The sequence below is a fragment of the Suricata suricatta genome, chromosome 3 (genome assembly GCF_006229205.1).
Source record: "Suricata suricatta isolate VVHF042 chromosome 3, meerkat_22Aug2017_6uvM2_HiC, whole genome shotgun sequence".
In the NCBI taxonomy this organism is placed as follows: Eukaryota; Metazoa; Chordata; class Mammalia; order Carnivora; family Herpestidae; genus Suricata; species Suricata suricatta.
In genome coordinates, this window is record NC_043702.1 from 69,554,848 (window position 1) to 69,579,560 (window position 24,713).

General features: G+C 33.0%; 1 protein-coding gene and 1 pseudogene across 3 annotated transcripts in view; one reads left to right on the top strand and one right to left on the bottom strand.

Moving 5' to 3' along the window:
- BAZ2B (bromodomain adjacent to zinc finger domain 2B) overlaps positions 1-24,713 on the top strand; it is a 292,602-nt gene that overhangs the window by 190,849 nt on the left and 77,040 nt on the right. For all 3 annotated transcript variants that reach the window (XM_029934506.1, XM_029934505.1, XM_029934507.1), the window contains 8 exons: positions 1,970-2,173; positions 2,480-2,878; positions 7,357-7,963; positions 9,556-9,849; positions 11,050-11,110; positions 11,897-12,005; positions 12,259-12,360; positions 22,927-23,137. In XM_029934506.1, the coding sequence (XP_029790366.1) occupies positions 1,970-2,173; positions 2,480-2,878; positions 7,357-7,963; positions 9,556-9,849; positions 11,050-11,110; positions 11,897-12,005; positions 12,259-12,360; positions 22,927-23,137 (1,987 nt within the window). The remainder of the gene's footprint in view (positions 1-1,969; positions 2,174-2,479; positions 2,879-7,356; positions 7,964-9,555; positions 9,850-11,049; positions 11,111-11,896; positions 12,006-12,258; positions 12,361-22,926; positions 23,138-24,713) is intronic.
- On the bottom strand, positions 1,240-1,725 carry LOC115288660 (annotated as a pseudogene).

Consider the following 24,713-nt stretch of genomic DNA (forward strand, 5'->3'; position numbering starts at 1 on the left):
ATTGTATTTCTGGAGGAAGCGTTATGGTTGCTGAATTGGAGCAATTAATACAGAGTACCATTTCATGCAGAATCTCACAACAGGAGTCCCTCTCTTCATTCGTATGCATTTTATTTTATTTAAATTAAATTTCAGAAAGCACAGAGGAAAGAATACTAATTTGCAGTCTATAACTATCACTTCAACCTGGCTTCTTTTGTGGAAGTGTATTATTGTCTTTCATTCCCCAAACTCATTAGTTGCGACAAGGTATGTTTCTGTTATGATCATAACTTTTGTAATTCATTGCTTTTGTAATTTATTGCTGCTTTTTCTATATTTTATTCTTTATTTTATCTAACAGTAAATCCTATTGAAATATTCCTATGAAACTTTGGATTGTAGTCAATCTATTGCTGTACCTTGTTAGTATTATTTTTTTAGTCTTTCTATCGCCAGAGTTGTAACTTTTTCATTGTTATATAGTTACATAGTTATTGTTCATCTCGTGATTTTTTTTCCTTTTTATGCACTATTGTCTGTCCTTTAAACACAAAAATTTTTTAACATGCCTTAATGTCACTTTCTGCAATTTTGGATTTTCTTTGTCCTGTACAGCCATAAAGATTCCAGAAATTAATATCTTTCTTTATCATATTTTCTGTCTTTACTGAAGTGAAATATAAAAAAATTAAATCCCTTAGTAAAGCAGCCCCTAAGTCTTTTGCTAAATATTTGATTTTCTCTACAGTACTCACTACTATATGGGTTTTTTTTTTTTTTTTTGGTTTTATATTAGTCATTTGTCTAGTCTACCACTGCCAGCACTAGAATGTAAGTTTCTTGAAGGCAGGGACTCTGTCTTAAACATCATTATTGTCCAGCACCTGGAAGAGTATGTTTGGCATGTATTATGTAAATATTTGGCTACTGACTCACTATCTGGATAAAAAAGGAGACTAAAGCTAAATATAGAACTTCAACATCTGTAACCCTTATATTAATTGGAATTAATTATTTTGTAAATTTCTTTTTAATCTGTCATATATTTTGTTTTTGTTTTTAGCACAAACACATTTATTTACTAACCAAAGGGGTGATTCTAATTAAATCAACACTTTGAAATAGCTGCATGTAACATTTTTGTGATAAAGATAATTGAACACAGTGATGAAGAAAGAAAAGCATATAGAGATTTTCTCATTGGACTGAGCTTGTTCATCCTCACAGCTAATTCCTGTCCAAAAGATGATGGAATTTTTACTCTACTGTTTCATAGACCCTAGTACAGGTGACATTGTTCATGACACACTCCACTACTAATTTCCCATCTTCCAGTTTTCTTGTTGTTGTGCTTTCCTTCCCATCCCATTCCTGCTGTTGAACCAATGTGCCATTTGTAAAGGTGCAGACAGTGTGAGTTTTTCTGCCATCAGCTGTGGTTTCTTCAAACTTCTCTCCCAGGTTACATGAAAACTGTGTTGTTTTCAGCGTGCTCTCAGTTTTTATGGTGAAGTTTTTGCCATCAGAAGAGATGAGACAGTCTGGTTTGCCCATTGCACCCACTTTTCACAGAGCCATGCCCACCCCTACTTCCTTCATGTATTCGTCAAAGCCTTTGCTCTCCACTAAGCACCATCTTCCTACCAACTGCTGAAGGGTGGCTATGGTGGGTGCGGGTGGGCATGTGGAGTGAGCAGAGCCCAGCGGGGCATCAGAAGCATGGCTTCTAAATCTGTCATACATTTTGAAGCATGGCCATCATATGGGTAGATCTGTATATATACTTTATCGATGTTTCTAATATTCTATACATGACAGAGCCTGTACTTTTTGCTGGAGAATTCCTATCAGATAAGTTAATTGGATCTGGTCCTAAAGTGACATTTTGAAATTGAAATACCACTTGAAAATTAAAAGAGCATACTTCTTGCTGAACTTTGAATTTTTTCCAAAAATGAAGTCTTGCTAAAAATTTGTCTTCATCTAGAAACCAAGGAAGAAAGCTATGGAAAGTTCTAGCAACAGTGATAGTGATTCGGGTACATCATCAGACACCTCAAGTGAAGGCATTAGTAGTAGTGACTCAGATGATCTAGAGGAAGATGAAGAAGAAGAAGATCAAAGTATTGAAGAAAGTGAAGATGATGATTCTGATTCAGAGAGCGAAGCACAGCATAAAAGTAACAACCAGGTATAAATAGTTTCATTGGCAGCATCCACACATTATGCATACTTAGGAATTAACTGGTTATCTTGACTTGTCAAAGTCCCTAAAGTTTAAAGTTAATCATTGCTTCTAGTTCTTATATTTGCACAAGAAAGAATAGGAGATGGAAAAACATTTTTAAAGGGACATTTGGTGTGTTTTTTTAGTAAGCTTTATATATCTATCATAGGTCATTAGAAAAAGTTTTTAAAGTACCCTTTTTCTCCAACTGCTTGACATTCTTTGTTTTAATAGATACTGAGAAGTTGCCTTTTTATTTTTTATTTACAGGTGCTATTACATGGTATTTCAGACCCACAAGCAGATGGACAGAAAGCAACTGAAAAAGCCCAGGAAAAAAGAATACAGCAGCCATTACCTCTTGTGTCTGAGTCCCAGACTCACCCATCATTCCAATCCCAGCAGAAGCAGCCTCAGGTTTTGTCACAGCAGCTTCCATTTATTTTCCAAAGCTCTCAGGCAAAGGAGGAATCTGTGAACAAACACACAAGTGTAATACAGTCTACGGGATTGGTGTCCAATGTGAAACCTTTATCTTTGGTAAATCAAGCCAAAAAGGAAACTTACATGAAACTCATAGTTCCTTCTTCTCCTGATGTACTTAAAGCAGGGAATAAAAATACCTCTGAAGAATCTAGTCCTTTGACCAGTGAAATGCGATCCAAACGGGTGAGTTAAAAATTATTTGTAGAAGAATTTTATTATTAGAAAAAGCTTTTTATATAGTCTTACAATATGCAAGTTTAAATGAAATTCTTTTATTTTTATTCTTTATTAGTTACCAGGAATAGCATATGCACATCAGATTTCTCTGATTTTATATTTACATATACATCTGCTTAATATATTTTTGGCAACACAATTGTGTCATTTTTCCTGAGGTTTAATGATTTAGCACAAAGGGGAGAAATACATCTGAATAAAATATACTCCAAATTACTTTTCTTTAAGACCAATGTCTGTTTTCTAATATCAGTATATTCTTCTTTAAAATATATATATATACATATATATTCTTTTTTAAAGAAATGAACTTGAGTAATTTACCTCTGTAGCTCTATACTATCAACCAAAAGCATAAAAATCCTTTATGAAGAATCATTTATTTTGATATTTATTTATTTTTGAGAGAGAGAATGGTTGCGTGACCAAGTGGGGAAGGAGCACAGAGAGAGGGGGATAGAGGACCCAAAGCAGACTCTGCACTGACAGCAGAGAGCATGATGCAGGGCTCAGACTCAGGAACCGTGAGATCAGGGCCTGAGCCAGAGGTGGACACGCCACCGACTGAGTCTTTATCTGTTCTAAATAATAAGTAAAGAGCAGAAGGATTTTAAACCAAAATCATTCTTGTATCAAATCCCATGATGAAGGTGAAATTAATTTGATGTTTCTGAACTGATAGTGGTAGTTCATGGGAAATATTTTATGTGAATGGACATTCACATTAGACTCAACTATGTGAAATACAAAATATTGTGAGTAATTTTTATATATACAAATACTAGAACCAATCATCAGAGAATTTTTTCATATTTTTTGCTATTGATTTTATATTTCTACATAGTCTACATTCATATGTCTAGTAGAATTCTAGTAATTAAATGACCAGTGCCCTTTATTCTAGAACCAATCCAGAGTACAGAAAAAGATTGTGTTTAAACAGAGTATCCTGTCTTTTGATCACAAAAATTATCGTTAGGCCTCCTAATCCCGTTAGGTAACACTTGTAAAGCTTCTGCTGTGTGCAAGCTATTGTTTTAAGTGCTAAATATGCATTCACTCATTGGACACTGACATTTATAAATGCTACTAATATTAAAATACCCATTTACAGATAATCAACTTGAGATTTATAAAACTTAAATAACTGTCCCATGATCACACTGCTAGTTAGTGATAGAGTTAGAATTCAAATCTAGGCAGTAGTTCCAGAATCCTTGTTCTTAAACCGCTATGAAATGCTCCCTTTCTCAAAAAAGTTACAATGTCCTTGTCCATTAACTCTTATTTTACTGAGAAGAATTTAAGAACAGGGTCAAAGTAAAATGACTAGAACAAATCAGGCTTTGTTGAGAATCTAAATGAGTAGTTCTCAAGCCTAAGTATACCTTAGATTACTTGGAAAATTTTTAAAACAAGAATAATACACTAGAACAATTAAATCAGAATCTCTTAGTCTGTTGAGACTAAGGTATTGAACATATCAGAAGCTTCCCAAATGTGTAGCCAGATTTGAAAACCACTGATCTAACCAGAATAACCAATGGTATCATAATATCATGCATATGATAATTTGTGATGCTCACTCATACGGAGGTATTATTATTGGCATCACATTATTGGCTATGAGTAAATTAAGCAAACTAAAGATTACACTGTTTGGGTTATTTTAATTTTTAATTAATGTATATTCCACCTTAAGTGATAGAACATATCAGGAGTTATGATTTCTTAATTTTCAAAGAGTCTTAAATGTTTCTTATTTAAAGAATTTTTTATGACTGCCTATTAGAAAGTCACTTATTAAAACTTCTTAATAAATGTAGCCAAGCCAAACTTCCTACACATATGATCTTATGTGATTCTTACAAAAATTGTGTGAGGTAAAGAAACTAAGGCTTAGAGAGATTAAGTCACTTGCTAACATTACATAACAAGTAAAGACCAGAAGGATTTTAAACCAAGGTTATTCTTTTATCAAAACCAGTGATTAAGATGAAATAATTCAGTGTTTCTGAACAGATAATGGTAATTCATGGGAAATATTTTATGTGAATGTCTATTCACATAAGACTTAACTCTAAATGACTTTGTGTACTTTTTATTGGTACCTAGTATTGAGTTAAAAGGTATTTTATACTTTTTTTACATCAGCTCTCTTTTTTATATGACAGTCTAATGTATAGAATTTTGCTTATGCGTATGATAAACATATTCTTTATCAAGTTTTGCTTAGAATGTCTTTTTTGTGGGCTGCAGAGACTCAGGTAAGGGCTAAGGGAGCAGGAACTTGGAGGTGGCACAGAGTTTCGTACCTGTCTTCCCACACCCGTGTCATCTACCTGGCTCCCTGAAAGCACTAAGACATTTGCTGCAGTGCAGCTCCCAATCTTCCCTCCTCCTGCTTTTTATGTACCATTGCCAGTATCAAAAGGGACTTGTTTGCTTTAATTCAGTAACTGACACTAGTCTTAGGGTAAAATACAATGATTTTTGGTGTTTTTGAAAACCTTCAGGTGTAAATATATAGAAAGTGATTATTTAGAATTATGAAGTGAGAAGGAATTTCAGAAAAATTAATAATAAAACTGAAGGGCAGGGTTTTGTTTTCATGACTATTTTGATCCTATGTGTTTAGAAGGAAAATTTACTCGCTATTAAAAGAATACAAAATGATTATGTCATATAATTTTGTTCTAAGAAATGAAATCATATTAAATTTTTCTGCTGAAAACTTAACTCAGTACATATTAAATACAAAGGTAAGTAAATTATATATACTTACATGTAATATGCAACATTTACATATTATAAATATTAAGTAACATTAAATATATTAAAATACATTTTTACATAATGTATTTTATATAAGAATTTTGCCATAAAGTTATTTTTAAAAGGTAAAAGCAATTATTTAGTATAATTTCCTATATTTTACTCACTGAATAAATGTTAATTATGCACATTCTTTTTGTGAAGCATTGCCTTAGGTATGAATATTATGTGACAGTCTTTATTTACAAAGAATTAACTTGATTTTCTAAACTAATACAGCGAAGATATTAAATAAGATAAAGAAGTTTATGTAGGAATTGTATATTGTTTATTAGTGCTGCAGCTGTAAAAGATTTAATACATCATTCTATATTGCATTCCTTCTGCATTTATACTCTGAAATGCCCACCACAAATTTTTGCTGATTAGGGTATTAAGAGCCCAGGTCCAATGCTGACAGTGCAACTGATTTTAATTTTAAGGCAACCATTTTCATTACAGACTTTGACCTTCTGAAATCAACTCTAGTCTTAAAATATTTTAATCATTCTACTTAAGTTTTTTAATGTACTATTTTAATTATATAAATTTAATGAAGTTCATGTAATTTTATTCTTTTCAAGAAGATTCTGAGAGCCAATTAATTTATTTGCTATTTACAGATGTAAATTTTATGGCTTAATGGCTTACTAATTGATTTTTCCCAAGTAAAGTATACTTTTTCTAAACTGTTTTATTATACTCTTTCTAATGCTAATGTGCTAAAGGGAGTCCAAGGTAGACTCCACACTATGTTGAGCCAGTGGTCCCAACAGCTTCATATCACACACACTACAGGTAGTACTCAGTAACAAATAAGAGGTAAAGGGTTCAAAGGATAGAAGTCCTGAGTGCTTCTGGCTGGGACAAACGTGGAAAGCTTCTTGGGTTGGATTTTGAAGAACGAACAAGATTTTATCAGCTTGCGATTTAGAAGAGGAGGATGTTTCACACAGTGAAAAGGATTATAGCAAAATACAGAGGTGGTGAAAGTATGACATGCATAGGTCACGGCAAATAGTCCAGTTTGACTAGAAAGTTATATTAGTGCCTACTTGAAAAGAACTTTGAGGTTCAGAATTAAGTATTTAGGCTTTATAAAGTTGTCAGTGATGGAGGAGACACTAAAGCTTTTGACCAAGGACCTACTAAAACAAAATAATAGTTTAAATTAAGATCAATTAAATTGGCATTAGGATATAGCATATATTGGAAGTTGTATGGGAAGAAATGATGGTATGGCTTACATATGAGCAATATTTTGATGAAAGAATCCAAAAGACATAGGATTATAGCTGACTTGGAAGAAAGAAAAGTAAAAGATGTTTTTAGCATTTCAAATTTATTGAGACAGAGGGGACAAAATTAATGAGAGAAGGGCAGTTAGGAGGCCTATATTTTGAGGGGAGAAAGACATTGAATTTTAAATATATTATGTCTAACCAAGATTCAGCCACCAACTAGTCATCACGGCCACTAATTTTCAGCACTTGTATATCATGATTTAAATTTGTATATGGGTTGCTGTTATCTGATATGTAAGGTAAATAAAAGTAATCTTTGTTTTTATGGTACATTGTTGTTTTGTTTTTTAACTTTTGTTTCAACAGGAACAATATAAACAGACATTCCCAGTGCAGTTAAAGAAACAAGAGTCATCCAAGAGCTTGAAGAAGGTTATTGCAGCTTTGTCAAATCCAAAAGCAACTTCTAGTTCACCAGCACACCCAAAACAGACGTCAGAAAACAACCACCCTAATCCATTCTTGACAAATGCACTTTTAGGTAATCACCAACCAAATGGAGTTATTCAAAGTGTCATTCAAGAAGCTCCTCTAGCACTTACTACCAAAACTAAAATGCAGAGTAAGGTTAGTGAGAACATCGCTACTGCAAGCAGCACCCCTTTTGCCTCCCCTGTAAATTTGAGTACAAGTGGAAGAAGAACCCCTGGCAGTCAGACAACTGTAATCCCCCCCGCCTCTCCCCTACTGCATAGTCCAGGGAAGGAAAAAGCGGTCAGCAATAATGTAAACACAGTGAAAACACAGCCTCACTCCCACCCTGCAAAATCTTTAGTGGAACAGTTCAGGGGAACAGATTCAGACATTCCCAGTAGTAAAGATTCTGAAGACTCAAATGAGGATGAAGAAGAAGATGACGAGGAAGAAGATGAGGAAGATGATGAAGATGATGAATCTGATGACAGCCAATCAGGTTATTTTTTATTTTTAAATTTGAAGTATTTCTCTAAATGCTATGTGAACCAGAACGTTTTAAGGAGGATCTTAGTTCACAGACTTCTAATCATTGTCATTCACTGTGTTTCCCACAGTTACGTGCCTTTGTATAATGAGCTGGTAAAATACAGGAGGAATTGAAATTGGAAATCCTATGTTAAATTCTCAGCTTTGTTATTCATTTAACATTAAACAAATAACTTTAAATGCATATAAATGATGCAGGAATTAAGAAATCACAAACTTGCTTAATTTTCATTTAACTCATGACCACTCATTTGTCTTTTCTTTTTCATCTCTTCTGCTACCTTTTTAAATGTTTCAGTAGATATTTTCACTGAGTTAAATTGTAGTCACAGTCATTTAGAAAGTACCAAAAACCTAAATCCCTATGACTGTCCATTAGCGACATAGAATTTGTATAATAACAAGTAGAGTACTCCTTGGTTTCATTTTGATTCACTTTCTAGTATTTTTTAAACTTCTTTCTATTATTCTTCCCCTTAACTCTCCTTGTTCCATCGGAAATTGAAAACATAAAATATAAGATAGTTTAAATCTTAAATACAAAGATGAAATGCATATTATGAAAATGTTTGGACTTATTACTGATCTGTCACAAGTCCAATGGTAAAATTTCTGGCTACCAATATAAGTAGGAAATATAGTCAGTTATACAACTTAAAATATCTAAAGTTGCTCAGTGTAAGAACAGCTTTTCCTGATAATAATTTTTTCTGGGATTCCCATAAATACAGCTTTACATGATAGAATATGACTACCGTTATTAATAACTTTTGAAGACAGTTTTTATAACTCATTTCAACATAGGCAGATTCCACAAAAGCTGTTATTCTGGGAACTTTTAAGATACATTCCAAGTATAAGACTTGTGTTTATCATGTTTAATCCAGGAGCAGATTATATGTATCTACTGGAAGAAATACTTTTATAGAACTACATTGCTAGAAAAAACTTAAATTATTAAACTATTAAGTGATCCCACATAATTACTTCTGTAACCTGGTCTTTGGTGAAGCCTGAGAAGCCTGACAAAATCACGCAACTAGAGTAACTGCACCCCAGAAAAGCCAAGAATCTCTCAGAAAATGGTTTTCTTTTACCTCAAAGCCCAGATGAAAGAATGATGGTAGTTCCAGCTTCTCTTCCTTATCCTAAACCTAGTGTACTTCTAAAGCTATTGGAAGCTGTTAATTTAAATAATCATTTCTATTCCCTCTATACCTTAGTTTCTATATTAAATTAAAAGTGATTTTGAAGCTACTATGCAAGAACTCATCATGTAAATAGTGCCATGTGAGAAAAACTATTTTATGATTCAAGAGTTGAGTAAAAGCAGTACTTTTAATGAAGAATTTTGAGGATTTGTAGTCTGCATACATTGTACTCAAATAGCTTGTTAGTAATTTTTACATTTAAGTCTTTAGGAAAGTTACTCAGTTGAGTTTAATCACGGATGCTGATTCCTAAACTATCCCATTTAGATACAAACTGCAAATGTTGGTGATTATCTAGTTATAATATACAAATGCTTCTTTTACTTCCCAGAATCAGATAGTAATTCAGAATCAGATACAGAAGGATCAGAAGAAGATGATGATGATGATAAAGACCAAGATGAATCAGATAGTGATACTGAAGGAGAGAAAACGTCAATGAAACTGAATAAAACAACTTCCTCTGTCAAAAGCCCTTCCACCAGTCTCACTGCTCACCCAACACCTCGTAACCTCCACATAGCAAAAGCCCCAGGCTCTGCTCCTGCTGCCTTATGTTCTGAATCCCAGTCACCTGCTTTTCTTGGCACACCTTCTTCCACACTTACTTCAAGTCCACACTCTGGTACCTATACTTTATTTTTATTATTGTAAAGTAGAAGTCAAACCATAGCAAGAATTCTTATCTATACAGTGTTCTGGGGACGATCTCATTGGAATCAAGTATAACAGCTAGATTTGAGGTTACCTAAGAAAGGTCCATGTGTATTTTCAAAGGATATGACCCATTACCATTTTTATTCTGGGCTTCCAATTTAAGAATGTGTTTGATGACAGCTCTTGATTTTGAATACTTTCCTGCTTTGGTGTTCAGTTTATACTTCTAGAATTTAGAATTTGACTGATAGTTGGACTTTTTTGTACTTTATAAAAATGAGCTCACTTGGTTACTTAAGATACAATTGCATATCTGCCCAAAATATAGCCAAATGTCATTTGTATTAGGGAGTAGCATTATTATTTCATTAATGTGCCACATCTTTTTTTTTTATTTGACCTTTCGTAAACTTCTAGAGGTCTTCATTAAAAGTTTTTACATTAATCCTAAAAGAACTTTTTATTTCTATTTTGGTAGCTAAGGAAATATAGGGATATATAGTAAAATATCATGTTGTTATATTTATTTCACTCTTTTCTTAGAAATGTCTGGTTTTGCTTTCATTTGCCACAGACCAGTATGATAGTCTGCTAATTTAAGATGCACGTATTTGCATTTGTAAAACTTGGTCATTGTCTATAAAGAATTTTACATATAATTATAATCTTATTCATTTATACTTTAAATTAAAGGACCTGGTAGTAGTTTTGACTATGGATTTATGTGAACATAGAAGTTAGTAGTATTTTTAAGTGTATGAGCCAGCTGTTGAAATTTTTTAGCATCTTAAAAACTCCTATTCTTACAGAAAACAACTGTATCTGGTTTTCTGAAACCTCTATCTTCTATTTTCCTCCTCTTTCTTTAGCTATTTCTTTAAATAGAAAATGAGAGGAAAGGTACATAATTTTGCCTTCCATTGTAGTTTCTTTGGTCATTTCTAAAATGACCAGTTATTTTGTCATGCAGACCAAAGAAGAAAGAAAGTCCTCTACTTCATACAGTGTTTTATTGAAAATCATTTAAAAATGACCTACAAGTTGCAAAATGACATTAAATAATTCAAGTCATTAAGATATATTATTTAAAGAAAAGTTTCAAAACTATCAAAAAATTGTCATCTGTACAAACTAATCTGTTATGTTAACTGGCTGAATTTTTTTGAAGGCACTTCCAAAAGAAGAAGAGTAACAGATGAGCGTGAGCTGCGTATTCCTTTGGAATATGGGTATGCAAAGTAGGATTTCTCTCATTGCCTTTCCTCCACATATGTATGCATGTTTGATTTCTCACTCTCTGCTGCTAGTAAAAGAACTGAATAGACTGCATGGTGTTCATTAGAGCAGAAGAGCCAGAGCAAAGGGCAAAGCAGATGATAAATCAGAAAACTGAAATTCAGCCAAACTGCAGTGTTTAGGTCCGGCAGAGCTGGGATAGAATCACACTTCAGGCGGGAATAGGACTGAAAAAGAAGCAAGCAAGAGAGTCATTTGGTAAAGGTCAGGGACACAGTTAAGAGTATGAGAGGTTTTTGTGAAGATGGAATTAAAGGACAGTAAAAGCCACTGTGGGAAAACTGGGGGACTTGACCAAAGTTTGGCTAAAATGGTTTCTGTGGAACCGAGACTCTTTACCTTCGAAGTACATAATTCTCTAGGAACAGAGAACCAGGTTTGCTTTACTCTTTCCACTTAAAGCTTTTCAGATGTAAAACATCAGCACACTTTGACACGTTACTGAATTTGTACGAATACCCAAAGCAATACCTGTTGTGATTTCTAAGAAATTTAACGGAGTTTAATATTTGTAAATTGAGTCTGATTAGTTTTTAGTTGAATTACGTAGTTAAAAATCAAAATAATGATAAATGTATCTGAGTTGCATGATTAGGGGTTTATATTTGTTTTATTTGTATTTTTCATGTTGTCTACAAAGCATGTGTTCTTAATATTTTTTTTAAAAAAGGCTTTCTTAAAATTAAATGTGTTATAACCCTCATTTCTGTTATGTGTAGCTGGCAAAGAGAGACGAGAATAAGAAACTTTGGAGGGCGCCTTCAAGGAGAAGTAGCGTATTATGCTCCATGTGGAAAGAAACTTAGGCAGTACCCTGAAGTAATAAAGGTACATACTCTTCACCAAATAACATACATTTGGTGCCTATTGTGCATGTTTATGGGAAAGAAAAAGTGCTCTCCTTTCTCAGATAAAATATTCTTCTGTATGAGACTAATGTACTTAACCTAAATTGATCTTCTCTAAGCCCATAGCCCCTTGCTAGAATATGCAAAACGTTAGTGTCCTGAAGAAAGCTATAACATCAAAGCTGGGTTGTAATTATTAAAACCTGAAGTGGAAAAATATGTGATTTTTTCAGTATCTCAGCAGAAATGGAATAATGGATATCTCAAGGGACAATTTCAGCTTCAGTGCAAAAATAAGAGTGGGTGACTTCTATGAAGCCAGAGATGGACCGCAGGTATCCACTTTTTAAAAAGTATAGTCTTTAAACCAAAACATAGTACCATAACCTAAATGCAGTAAATGTCACTACACTCTGGAGCATTGCCTTTTGTTAGTCAATTCATGCAGCTCTACCCATAACTTTGTGGTTATACTCACTAAGGCCTCAATCCACTATATTCCAATAACAAGGAGCTTTGGCATAATAGATTTCTTTTTCAAAAATTTTAAATAAGCATTTATTAGTTTTGTCAACAGTTTTATGATAAATACAGGTTTTTATTATTGTCCATGACTTTTTAAGGAACGAGTTTCCAGGACCACTTGTTTCTTTCCTGGTAATTCTAAAATGCTAAAATAGATTTATCTGAGGTTTAGCTTCTTTACTGAAATATATTCTAGAATTTTTCTCTTTGTATATTTTAAAATTAAAAAAAAATGTTTAACTTAAACTAAATCTGTCACCAACCAGATTTTCAGAATTTTAGAGTTTTTTTACCCACTTCTTTATATGGTGGATTAGTTTCTTATCACAAAAAAATGTTAGAAGACAATAATAATTTTACTTAAAAATTCTAATCATTTTTTAATCTTTTGGCTCATGTTATCAAATCCTTATCTTATTTCTGCCAAAGCTATCCTTATGTTTTTAAGTTAAATAGATTTTTGTTCTGAGAGAAAAGCTAATTACTGTTCAATACATAAAGGATTCTTAGTTTTGTATCAGTGATAATTAGATTTAACCTATAAAGCCTCATTAGGCAGAGTAAAATGTTCTTTGACATCCATTCACTTTTTATTAAGCATAATCAGTGTTTTCCAAATGCATGTTGCTTTGTTGAGAGATCAATTCATCAAGGAAATATGATAAATTACTAAATCCAAAATATGTTAAGCTGCCAACTTCAGTAGACTGCTAAGGGAAAATATTAGCAATTTTGAGAGCACTTCTGTCAGTTTAAAAATTAGTAAGTTGGATTCATTTCAGCATACTTTCAGAGAACAAAAATTAAAGGTAAGTAACCCAAAAAACACTTAGTTAATTAATTAGAGATACATATAGTACATGTAGTTGTAGAACTTTATATATTTCCATATATGATATGATCAAAATGTATAAGCATATAGTTAATTAGAAATGTATATAATTATGTAATAATTTTCTATGAAAATGAACAAAGATTACATATTCCTATTACAGTAACTATGATCTGGCCTAAACTTTGTAGAAGATGTAAAATATAGTTTGACCAAGCTACTGTTGCTATGTAGAGATGATCTATTTGTGTTTGTATTATGTCTGTCTTTATACAAATTGTAGAAAGGGAATGATGACTGTATGTATACTGAAAAATAGAACTGCATATTGAAGGACTGGGAGGAAATATGTCAAAATTTTAATGATAGATGTAATGATTCATGGTACAATGGATCATTTTTTTTTATTACTTCTTACAAGTTTCACATTTTCTAAATTTGCTTGTATTACATACAACATGAAAAGCAACTTCCTATTAAAAAGTAAATACTTCTGGGGAGCCTGGGTGGTCGAGTCAGTTAAGTATCTGACTCTTGGATTTGGCTCACGTCATAATCCCATAGTTTGTGAATTCAAGCCCCACGTTGGCTCTTTGCTCATAGTGTGGAACCTGTCTGTCTGTCTCTCTCTTTCGTTCTGCTCTTCCCCTGCTCATGTTCTCTCTCTCTCACTCAAAATAAATAAACTTAAAAAAATAAAAAATAAATATACTTCAATCCCTTCTAATAAAGCTAAGCATTCAGTTTTCCAAAGGCATGGTGGTATACATAAAGATATCAGATTTTACTGCTATACTTTCCCAAGCTCCATGTATCTATTTCAAGTGTTTGATAGCAAATGAAATTTTGTATTTGTTGATTCATTACTGTTCTTAATCACTTTCCTGATAAAACATTTGCAATGGAAAAATATACTTTCTCCATCTATTTTTCCTTTTTCTCTTAAGATTATCAAAAATATCCAATATTTGTTCTGTAAGTTGTCATTTGGTTTAAGGTATTTCAAAAACTTCAGAAGTGGTATTGTGAAGCTCCATGTTTTACAAACAAAATTAATGGAATTTCTACTAGAAGATAATTTGAGTCTGGAGTAGAGAACCAGGTTACTTCATAGAAGTTATTTTTCAACTCAAGTTATTTCTGAGCTTAAGTTAGAATATATGTATATTTATTAACAGCAAACATTTGAAAATATTGACTAACTTTGGATAAAATACAGTAAATTAAGAGGGATGAGAGCTTATATTTATTGAAATTTAAGTAAATTCATCATTTTTTTAACATTTATTTATTTTTGAGAGACAGAGACAGATCATGAGCAGGGGAGGGGCAGAGAGAGAGAGAGGAACACACAGAATCCAAAGCTGCCAGCACAGAGCCTGATGTGAGACTTGAGCCCATGAACTGTGAGATCATGACCTGAGCTGAAGTTGGCCATTCAACCAACTGAGCCACCTAGGTGCCCCTTAAGTAAATTCATCAGTAAAAGACAACAATCTAATGATTACTTTTGAAAACTATGAAAGTGGGGCACCTGGGTGGCTCAGTCGGTTAAGTGCCCAAATTCAGCTCAGGTCATGATCTCACTGTTTATGAGTTTGAGCCCCGCATCAGACTCTGTGCTGACAGCTCAGGGCCTGGAGCCTGCTTCAAATTCTGTGTCTCCCTCTCTCTCCCTGCCCCTCCCATGCTCTCACTCTGTCTCTCTCTCTGTCTCTCTCTCTCTCTCTGTCTTAAAAATAAGCATACATGTAAAAAAAATTGTTTTTAATAAGAAAGAAAAGCCCTTAATGCAGAGTTGACACAAGAAATGGGAGGAAAAGCCTTTAATCTATTCATTATCAGTGTTATTTATTTCAGTCTACAAATGTGGTAAAGATTTGTAAAATCAGCTACTTGTCAGTATCCTTTGATACTTACATGTTAAACACTTCCTACAGACTTCTATAAAAACTGATTTTAGGGATAATAGGCTTCATGGAACAAAATGAACACACCTTCTACTTTAGCCAGTGTAACCCTTTTGAAAAGAGCATAATGTAAATAAGTTTTTTATAGACTTCTGCTTCATCATCGAAAGAACTTAATGTACCTAATGTTTGTCATTGTTTTCATTTTATTTTGGTTTTGGGTGTAAGGATGAGCTAGATATATTTTGTTTAATATAAAATAAGGTTATTTTTATTTACCTAAATATGATATTTAGGTAAAAGGGTATTTGCATTTTATTAGGAATATATGAAGGCTTCACAATAAATTATTAATGATATGTATTATTTTGAAATATATGGTCCACTTTGAAAAGTATTGTTATGAATTGTATAAAAGAAAACATTTAAGCATAAATATAATGATAAAGTTTATTTTTTCAACCAGTATGTTCATAAGCATAGAATAATGAATGTTTACTGTATTTAGACTGTAAAAACAAAAACAAAAAGGAACAAGTTAAAAGTGACTTAGAAAATGTTGCTTATTTTATTTGATATGTATATATTTTTTAAAAGATACACATATTTTTAATGGCATAAGACCATGAGAAAAGAAAATATTTATAGTTCTTACTGAAAACCATTTTTCTTAGTCATTTAATCAATAAATATTTGTGGCAAATATTTAATGTGCCAAGCATTTTTTCACCAGATAAATTTTCCTTAAAGGCATTTTCCATAAAGAAAACTGTGAACACCTTTCACTACAGAAATGAACTTGAAGGCCTGGCTTTGAAAAAAGAAAACAAAGCTAATGTTTGTAGAGAAACTAAGAAGTACAAAAGAAATAAAAGTTATGATTACTGGCTTAGAGAAGATAAAACACTAAATGCAATGCTATCGAGCTAAAATCAGGGTTTTGTTAGTAAAAAATATAGGGGGACTTCACAATAAAGCAGAAAACATGCAGTCTCTGGCAAGATTGTAATGCTGGTAATTATTTCAGATAAGTAAAGAACAAAAAGATTGGGAGTCAACAACCAGGGTTCTAATTCAACTCTGCTGTTAACTGTCACACCTAATGCAACCCAGCTGTGGGCGTATATGGACACTGAGAACATGAAAGACCAGTTCCAGAATTCAAAACACTGAAAATTTATGTCACTAATCTACCAGGTAGGATTTCTGATGGCTAGGCAAGGGCCTAAACTAGGAGGCCAACTGTATGAATCCAAGTGTGGAGCTAAGGTGGTATTTGAAGGTCATGAGTCTTAGAGGGTAACTTACTGTGAGTAACTGGAATGCAGAGCCAGCCTTGTGGAAAAATTGTATCAAACCACATCTTTCTCAGTGGTTTTAATAGGTGACACCCATCTCCCAGCAGAGATAACCTTACTATTTCTCATCTTTGAAATGTTAGTATATGATATTAATAAACTATATGATTACAGTGGATTAAGAATCCCTAATGCTATAAAGCTCATGGTACATAAAGTTCTCACTATCCACCTCTGGTTCCATAAAATAGCTAAAAATAGACATAATGCTAAATAATGAAATAGGTGTAAGGAAATTCAACAAAATTTTGATTTGTCTCATGATATCAGCTTTAGTGTTTTTCTTAAAATAGGAAGTCCTGTCAAAAATAGGAGATGCCTCACTTTGCTTGTACTCTAATATTTTTTTCTTAGACTCCTGTCAGGGTAATTCAGCATCCTATGTTACTCTGAAAAATTGAAACCTACTTTTCTAGGCCTTAGTATCCTCACCTGTAAAGTGAAGTATATATACCATAAGTCTTTAAGATCAATTCCCTTTTAGGTATCACATTCTAAAAGCTTTTTAATAAACTAATTATTAGGCAGTAAAGGATTGTGAAAATACACTTACAAAGAAAAGGTAGTGAAAAAAATCAGTTTTGTTTACTTGTGCTGTAGTTAAGTTTACTGAAAATTATTTAGCCTGAAATCAGTTTGGTAAATGATCAATTCACTGAATGACTAACAAACCTAAAATTGTCAGATCAAATACCTTAATCCAGCTTTAAAATCTTCACCTCTGATATCACCTCAGGTACCAGAGAGAAGGACTGGGATAGAGAAATAGGTCCCAATCCAGAAAAATATGAATAAAATGTATCTATTCACTTATATAACATTGAGCATTGAAGAATATTAGGCATCTCCAATACTAACATTGGAAATTGACTTTTGGTGGCCCAGGACTATAATTCCATGCTGAAATTGCTGCAGCAAGGTCTTGATGATACAAAAACTTAAAAAACAAAAACAAAATCAAAACTTGGCAAATAGATTACTCAGTGAATTGACTTTTGATGGATTGATTTTCTTGTTTTACATACATACTCTTTAGCTCCAAAATAAGTCAGCCTACAAGTATGTAAACTCAAACAAAATGGGAGCAACAAAAGAAAAATAAAAACAAACTATGCTATAAAATTGAAGCAAGAGTGAGACTTGAGAATATCTTTCATTAAAACCTGAACATATTGATGGTAAATCACAAGTTGACTTTAGCTGTTAGTAAAATGTAGGATCCTAGTTAATTACACAATTCAGTGTAAAGTAAAAAACAAGTACATTGCTCATGAGATGTTCCGTTATACTTTGGAGTATCATTTATGAAGAATAATGGAAATGTTGAAATATAAAATCATTTAGATTCAATTTTGTATAATTTTTGAATTTCTGAATATAGAAAACATTTTTAAATTATTCATTTAAAATGTTTTTTTAAAGCTCTCTTTAGTTTTTATGCTGTAAAATACCTGAGAGTAGTAATTTTATTTTCAGGATTTCTCAAGTATTTTTTCATCCTGTACTTTCACTTTGTTCAGGACAAAATCCTCATTACCATTTCCCATTTCTGTGTTACCTAGAGACCCTTCCCAACTTTAGTCACCTTTCTGGTCTCCATTCAGACTTCTCTACTTCATATATAGAGTCCTACCTCCTAACAGACCATTGTATTCACCTTCCTTTCCTGCTCTAATTCTCAAGCCCTAATCCAGACCATCATTTTTTTTAAGTAGACAATTCAGAGAACTCCTTGTCCTAAGAGAATTAAGAGACTGTTATGTTTTGTAAAAATATAAGTGCCTCAAACCTTACAGTCTTACATTTTACTTTTATAGTGCATTGCAGAGTATATGCTATAGTATGCTTAATTACTTATCTTAATTATTTTGTTCAGTCTTCTGAAATAAAACATAAATCTGTTTTCTTCTCTCTTTGTAGTATTTATAGAAATGAAGGTGTTATTGCTAAAGATTGAAATTAGTAACTCTTGAAAGCAGAATTATAATGGTAAAATCACTATTTCCATCATGTTGATCATCTGTTTTCTTTGTATCCATGTCAAAAAAGATTACTTTCAGGAGCCATTTACTATGTTAGTCTTAGAAATTAAGAAAAAAATAATGTGCTAATTCTCTTGATGCATAATTTTTATTGACAGAAAAGCTCATAGCATATGAATCAGGTGATATAAATGCTATTTGCTTTTTCTGAAGGAAAGTTTATCAAGAAAAATACTTTTTTTTTTTTCTTCACACTTATTTTGAGTACTCCATGAGTTAAAGATGTAATTTAAGCTTTAGGTTTTCCTTATAGTCCATTTCTCATTTTCTGAAATCCAGGAGTCAGAAGACTATATATGTAGCACAGTATACACAGTTTCCTTAACAAGTATTTACTTTATAAATGCCAAGGGCAAAAATGTAAATGAAAATGTCACTATATTTGGTAAATTTGGACACAAACATAATCTATCCCTTTTCTGATGTACGTCTGTTTTCCTAGCTGAATAAAACATAACTATGTAAAAATGTAACTGAATAAAAAAGATAAATTGATAAAACCCTTTAAATCTTGGCTTAAGTTGACTTTATGATTACTAAGATAGTTTAAAAACTGAATGGAGACTCCTTTATAGACTCTTTTATTAGTCTCTCTCTTCTACTCCAAGTGTCACAAATGTCACTTCTCTATTTTTCAATTTATGTGATGCATACTGCTTTGGTGCCTAAAAGCTTAGTAGAAAAATGAAAACCTAAACTAATCAAAAGCTTCCCATACTGTGAATATAAAACTATTTTGATGGCTTCCTTCTCAGTGGCTTGTGACATAAAAACGCAGTTAGTAGAACTGCTGTTCCTGTTGACTTCATTTGAAATCTGTGGAAAAAATTTTACTACCTTCAGAATTACTCTTTAAAATTAGGGGTGTGTGGATGGCTCAGTTGGTTAAACATCCAACTTTGGCTCAGGTCATGATCTTGAGGTCTGTGAGTTCAAGCCCCACATCAGGCTCTGTCCTGACAGCTCAGAGCCTGGTGCCTGCTTCAGATTCTGTGTCCCCCATCCTCTCTCTGCCCCTCCCCCACTCGCTAGCTCGCTCTCTCTCGCTCTCTCTCTCTCAAAAAATAAATAAATAAATAAACATTAAAATATTTAGAATATTTTTACATGAGAATTACTGAAAATAATTAGTATATATATTATTTTTAACATATAATGTGGATTATATACATCAGGGGTTTGTTTGTTTTTTTTTACATAATCCCACTGTGATATAACCTTGGTCATGGTTTCATGGCTGAATATTGTTATCAGTCACTTATCAAATATAAAAACATCTTTGTTTTTTTTGGTTTTTTTGTTTTTTTGTTTTGTTTTGTTTTTTGTTTTTGCCTTACCCAAGATCAGACAGTGGGAAAGCTGGGATTTGGATCTAGACAGCCCGGCTCCCGGGTCCATGTTGTCAGCTACTACCTGATCTGATAGGGCATTGAATACTTGGCTAAGCTGAGCTGAGGAAATGGAGGATTCCTGGAGGTCTTCAAGGGGAAGAGACGTGATCCAGCTTCCTTGTGGAAGGCAACATGCTGCAATATGCAGGCTGATGGGAGAGGAGAATGTCCAACTGGATTCTCAAGTGGGGCTTGCATGCAGATTCCCATTTTCCTTCCATAGCTGGGAGGCCTGTCTTTTCACCTGTTGCTTTTCATCTGTTCATTTCACAGGTAGTTAGAGAAAAACAGTGTAAACGGTAGTTTTTATTTTATTTTTTTTTATTTAAAAATTTTATTTATTTTTTTTTACTTTATAAAGTTTCATATTTTTTTAACATGCAGTTATTTTCCATCATTTACAATACAGTAGTTGCAATGACACTCAAAACAGAGAAGCAAAGTAAAAAATCAAAACACCAACTTCTGTTTCATGCCATTAGACTTATACAGAAATTAGAAGGTTAAGTAACAACTAGTTAATCACCTAATTTCACAGCTATCTGAAGTGGCAATCGTTATACAGCAGCTTATCTATGATACATTCAAGATAAATGATAGGTGAAATTTTTTTAAAGTGATTTGTAATATACAAGTAATATATTGTATCATTTATCTTGAAAAACATCTTTGTAACATCAGTCAAGTACATGTAGAGGTTAAGAGCCCAGGTTTTAGAGTAAAACAGTCCTGGGATCAAAATACAGTTCTATTCCTTGTTGCCTCTGTACCTCAGGAAATTATTTAAACTTAATGGGTCTGAATTCCCTCAGTTGTAATGTTGGAACAGTAAAACCCACCATATCAGATAGAACTGTTGTGAAGATTAATCTATTGAAAATGCCTGGAACAAAGCACAGTACTTGCAATGTGGGATGTAACTCTCATCCAGGATGGTAGCAGGAATAGTATTTGAATTTTTAGTACCCATTGAATGAGATACTCGTAGATTTCTTGCCCCAGATTAGGAATCATGGCATAAATTGTAACTTAAGAACTTTTTATTGTTTTTGGTTGCAGAATTGCCTACAGTGGTTCAAGCTAAATTCCTATTGTAACATTTTTTTAAGAAAAATGTACATTTTGAAAATTTCCTTAACCTTCACATTAAAGGAATAATCTTCCTCTGTTTTTAAGTTAATTTTTTTTTATTTTTAGAGAAAGAGAGAGCATGTGCAAATGAAGGAGGAGCAGAGAAAGAGGGAGAGAGAGAATCCCAAGCAGGCTCCACATTGTCAGTGCAGAATCCCATGCAGAGCTCTGAACCTGTGGACTATGAGATCGTGACCTGAACTGAAGTCAGATGCTTAACTGACTGAGCCATGCAGGCACCTATAGAGAAATTGTTTTTTTTTTTTTAAATGAAGTAAAAGGGCACCTGAGTGGCTCAGTTGGTTAATCATCCAACTCTTGATTTCAGATTTCGGCTCAGGTCATGATGTCACGCTGTGCTGACAAAGCGGAGCCTGCTTGAGATTCTCTAATCCTCTCTTTCCGTTCCTTCCCCATGCATGCACACACACACTCTCTTAAAATAAATATTTTTAAAAAAAAGAAGTAAGAAAATTATTTTTAAGAGGATGCCTCTCTTCTATCTGAACATATTACTGGATATCATCAAACGTTAGGTGTTGTTCACAGTTTCAGTTGTTCTTCCATTGTTATAATTTTCTGAAGTTTTTCTATTTGAATCAGTATTTAGATAAAATGTATTTGATACATCTTTTAAATCTCATTTAATCTTATAGGGGTTTTTTTCTTAAAATTTATTTCTCAAAAAGTGGGTATTTTGTAGAATTTCTTACAGACTACATTTTGCTGTGTAGGTTTACACTTTTCCTATTATTCCTGTAAAGTTATAGTAATTAGGTCCAGAAACTTCATCAAATCTAGATGGATTATATACATTAGGGTTTTTTTTTTTTTTTTTTGACATAATCCCGCTGTGGAGGATTCATTTGGTGGAGGGCAAGATTAATTTATAGGTGATGGAGTGAACCTCCATTAGAGGGTTGCTGTTTATCTAGTGGTCTGTCTTTCTGGTAATTGACAACCATTCAAGCTCAAGGCTTAGATCCCTGAATTCATCAGGTATTGCACAATGCTGATATTCTAACTCTTACATTCCTTCTTGATTTATTAGCTGTAATATTTGTTTTTTTTTTAACATTTGTTCGTATTTGAGAGATGGAGAGAGACAGAGTATGAGTAGGGGAGGGGCAGAGAGAGAGGGAGACACAGAATCTGAAGCAGGCTCCAGGCTCCAAGCTGCCAGCACAGAGCTCTATGTGGGGCTCGAACCCAATGACCATGAGATCATGACAGGAGCTGACGCTTAACCAGCTAAGCCACTCAGCCACCCCTGTAATCTTTCTATAAAGAGAAACTTCCTTCAATTATTTGGGTAGCTTCATGCCTGGTTGAACTGATAACACATGAAAAGAATCCTTAGGGGTGTCATCACACAACTAATAATTTTTATCTGCCTACTTTATGGTCATTATAGTTCAGAAATGTGATTGATATATCTCTATGTGTTTATGGATGTCTATGTTTATAAATATATTTTTATAGATCTAGATCTCTCTATTTAAAGTTGAAGTCATTAAAGTAAGAAAACCAAGATATGACAAAGGCCATGAACAATTATAGATATAAATGTAATTAAAAATTAAAATTTCTAAGATTTATACTAGCTTTATAAATTTTAGAATATCCGAATTTACATAGAATTTTCTGACATGTTGATCAGTTGAGTTTATTTTGCTTTTAATATATTATTTCTATAAAATGTTAATTAAAAGGGAATGCAGTGGTGTCTTTTGAAAGAAGAGGATGTCGTTCCCCGTATCAGGGCAATGGAAGGCCGTAGAGGAAGACCTCCAAATCCAGATAGACAGCGAGCAAGAGAGGAATCCAGAATGAGACGTCGGAAGGGTCGGCCTCCAAACGTGGGAAGTGCTGAGTTTCTAGACAACACAGATGCCAAATTGCTAAGAAAACTGCAAGCTCAAGGTAAGAAATAGAATGTATTTGACACTGTAATGATCATACTAATATCTCTATGTATTGTGTTTTTAACTTATGAATGATTGATACTGCTCTCACTTTCTGAAAAGTAGATATTTGTGTTAGAATAAAAATGAGAAAATAAGGAATCTCACTGGTAACTGGAGTTCTTTGATTAGGTAAGCTCCTTTCAAGAGCCATACTCATAAACACATCAGACCTTGTGTGTTTAGAATTACAAAGGTGGGGGACCAGCTCTCAAGGCTCGCACAGAAAGGGAATCAACCAGCACTTGGCACATGCCTTAAGGTGGTGCCAACCTTCTGGAAATTCTCATTTTAACAGCTCCCGATTCCTTGAGGTGGTACAAGGGCATAACTCCAAAATATGTGGATCTGTGGAGTAATTTTTCAGTCAGAGAACTCCAGTTACTGGTAAGTGACCCCAGTCTTTTTAGTTTGGGTTCTTTGTAGTCTGGATATATTATATATATTTTCAAAATGGCCAACAGATAGAGTTAAATAAAAAGAAATTATTTTAAGATCTCCAGAGAGTGTTACTTTTCAAGCACAAAGTGCTCATAATAACCTCAGATGTATTGTAACTCAAAACTACACATAAATTATCCACATGAAGTTCCCATGCTATGTCTGACACCAGGAAAGCTGGCTAAAATAGAAGATTTCTGTATGAGTTTGAGTAACGAGTTACAAATGTGAAGCCTCTTAAGGCTATTTGAATACATCAAAGAGATGTGTTGGTGTCTTATATTCATAAGCAATATATATAAACGTATATATCAATATAAAAGCTTAATAATAAAAAATGAACAACAGGTTTTTACTTCTTTGCATTTTTTTTCTGGAAGAAAAGTTTATTTCTCTTTATTGTAAATACTATCATAATATTCACTTCTTTGGAGCTGTTCTCTTTTTATTATGAAACAAACACAACAAAAGCTCATAGAACAAAATGCTTTACAAATAAAACAGTCATTCTCGCTCACTTTAAAATAAAAGCACTCATGAGTGGCATCATTATTAAGTTTTTTGTAAATCTATCCAGAAATGTGTACACACATTCCTACATACACACACAGTCTTGTGATAACAATGTATATGTATATATACATATATAATGTATTATATATATCTTTTCATTTGTAGAATAGATGAAATTATCATGTACATTCTATTCAACTTGCTTAAATTATCCACTTAATTTATTCCACTTAATTTATCTTGAACATATTTCTATATCTGTGCTTAAAAACCAACCTTAGGCTTTTAATGGCTGAATAGTAAGTGATGCCATGCATGACTCTATCATACTTCAATTTATCTGTATCTTTTGATGACTGTTTGAGCTGTTTCCCAATCTTTGCTATCACAAATAGTCCTGCAATAAGCATATATTACACATTTTTTCATATCCTTCTATAGATAGGGCTACTTATAGTATAAAACTGTAGAGATAGAATCTTTTTTTCCCATAATATTTATTGTCGAATTGCTTTCCATACAACACCCAGTGCTCTTCCCCTTAAGTGCCCTCCACCATCACCACCACCTCTTTTCCCCCC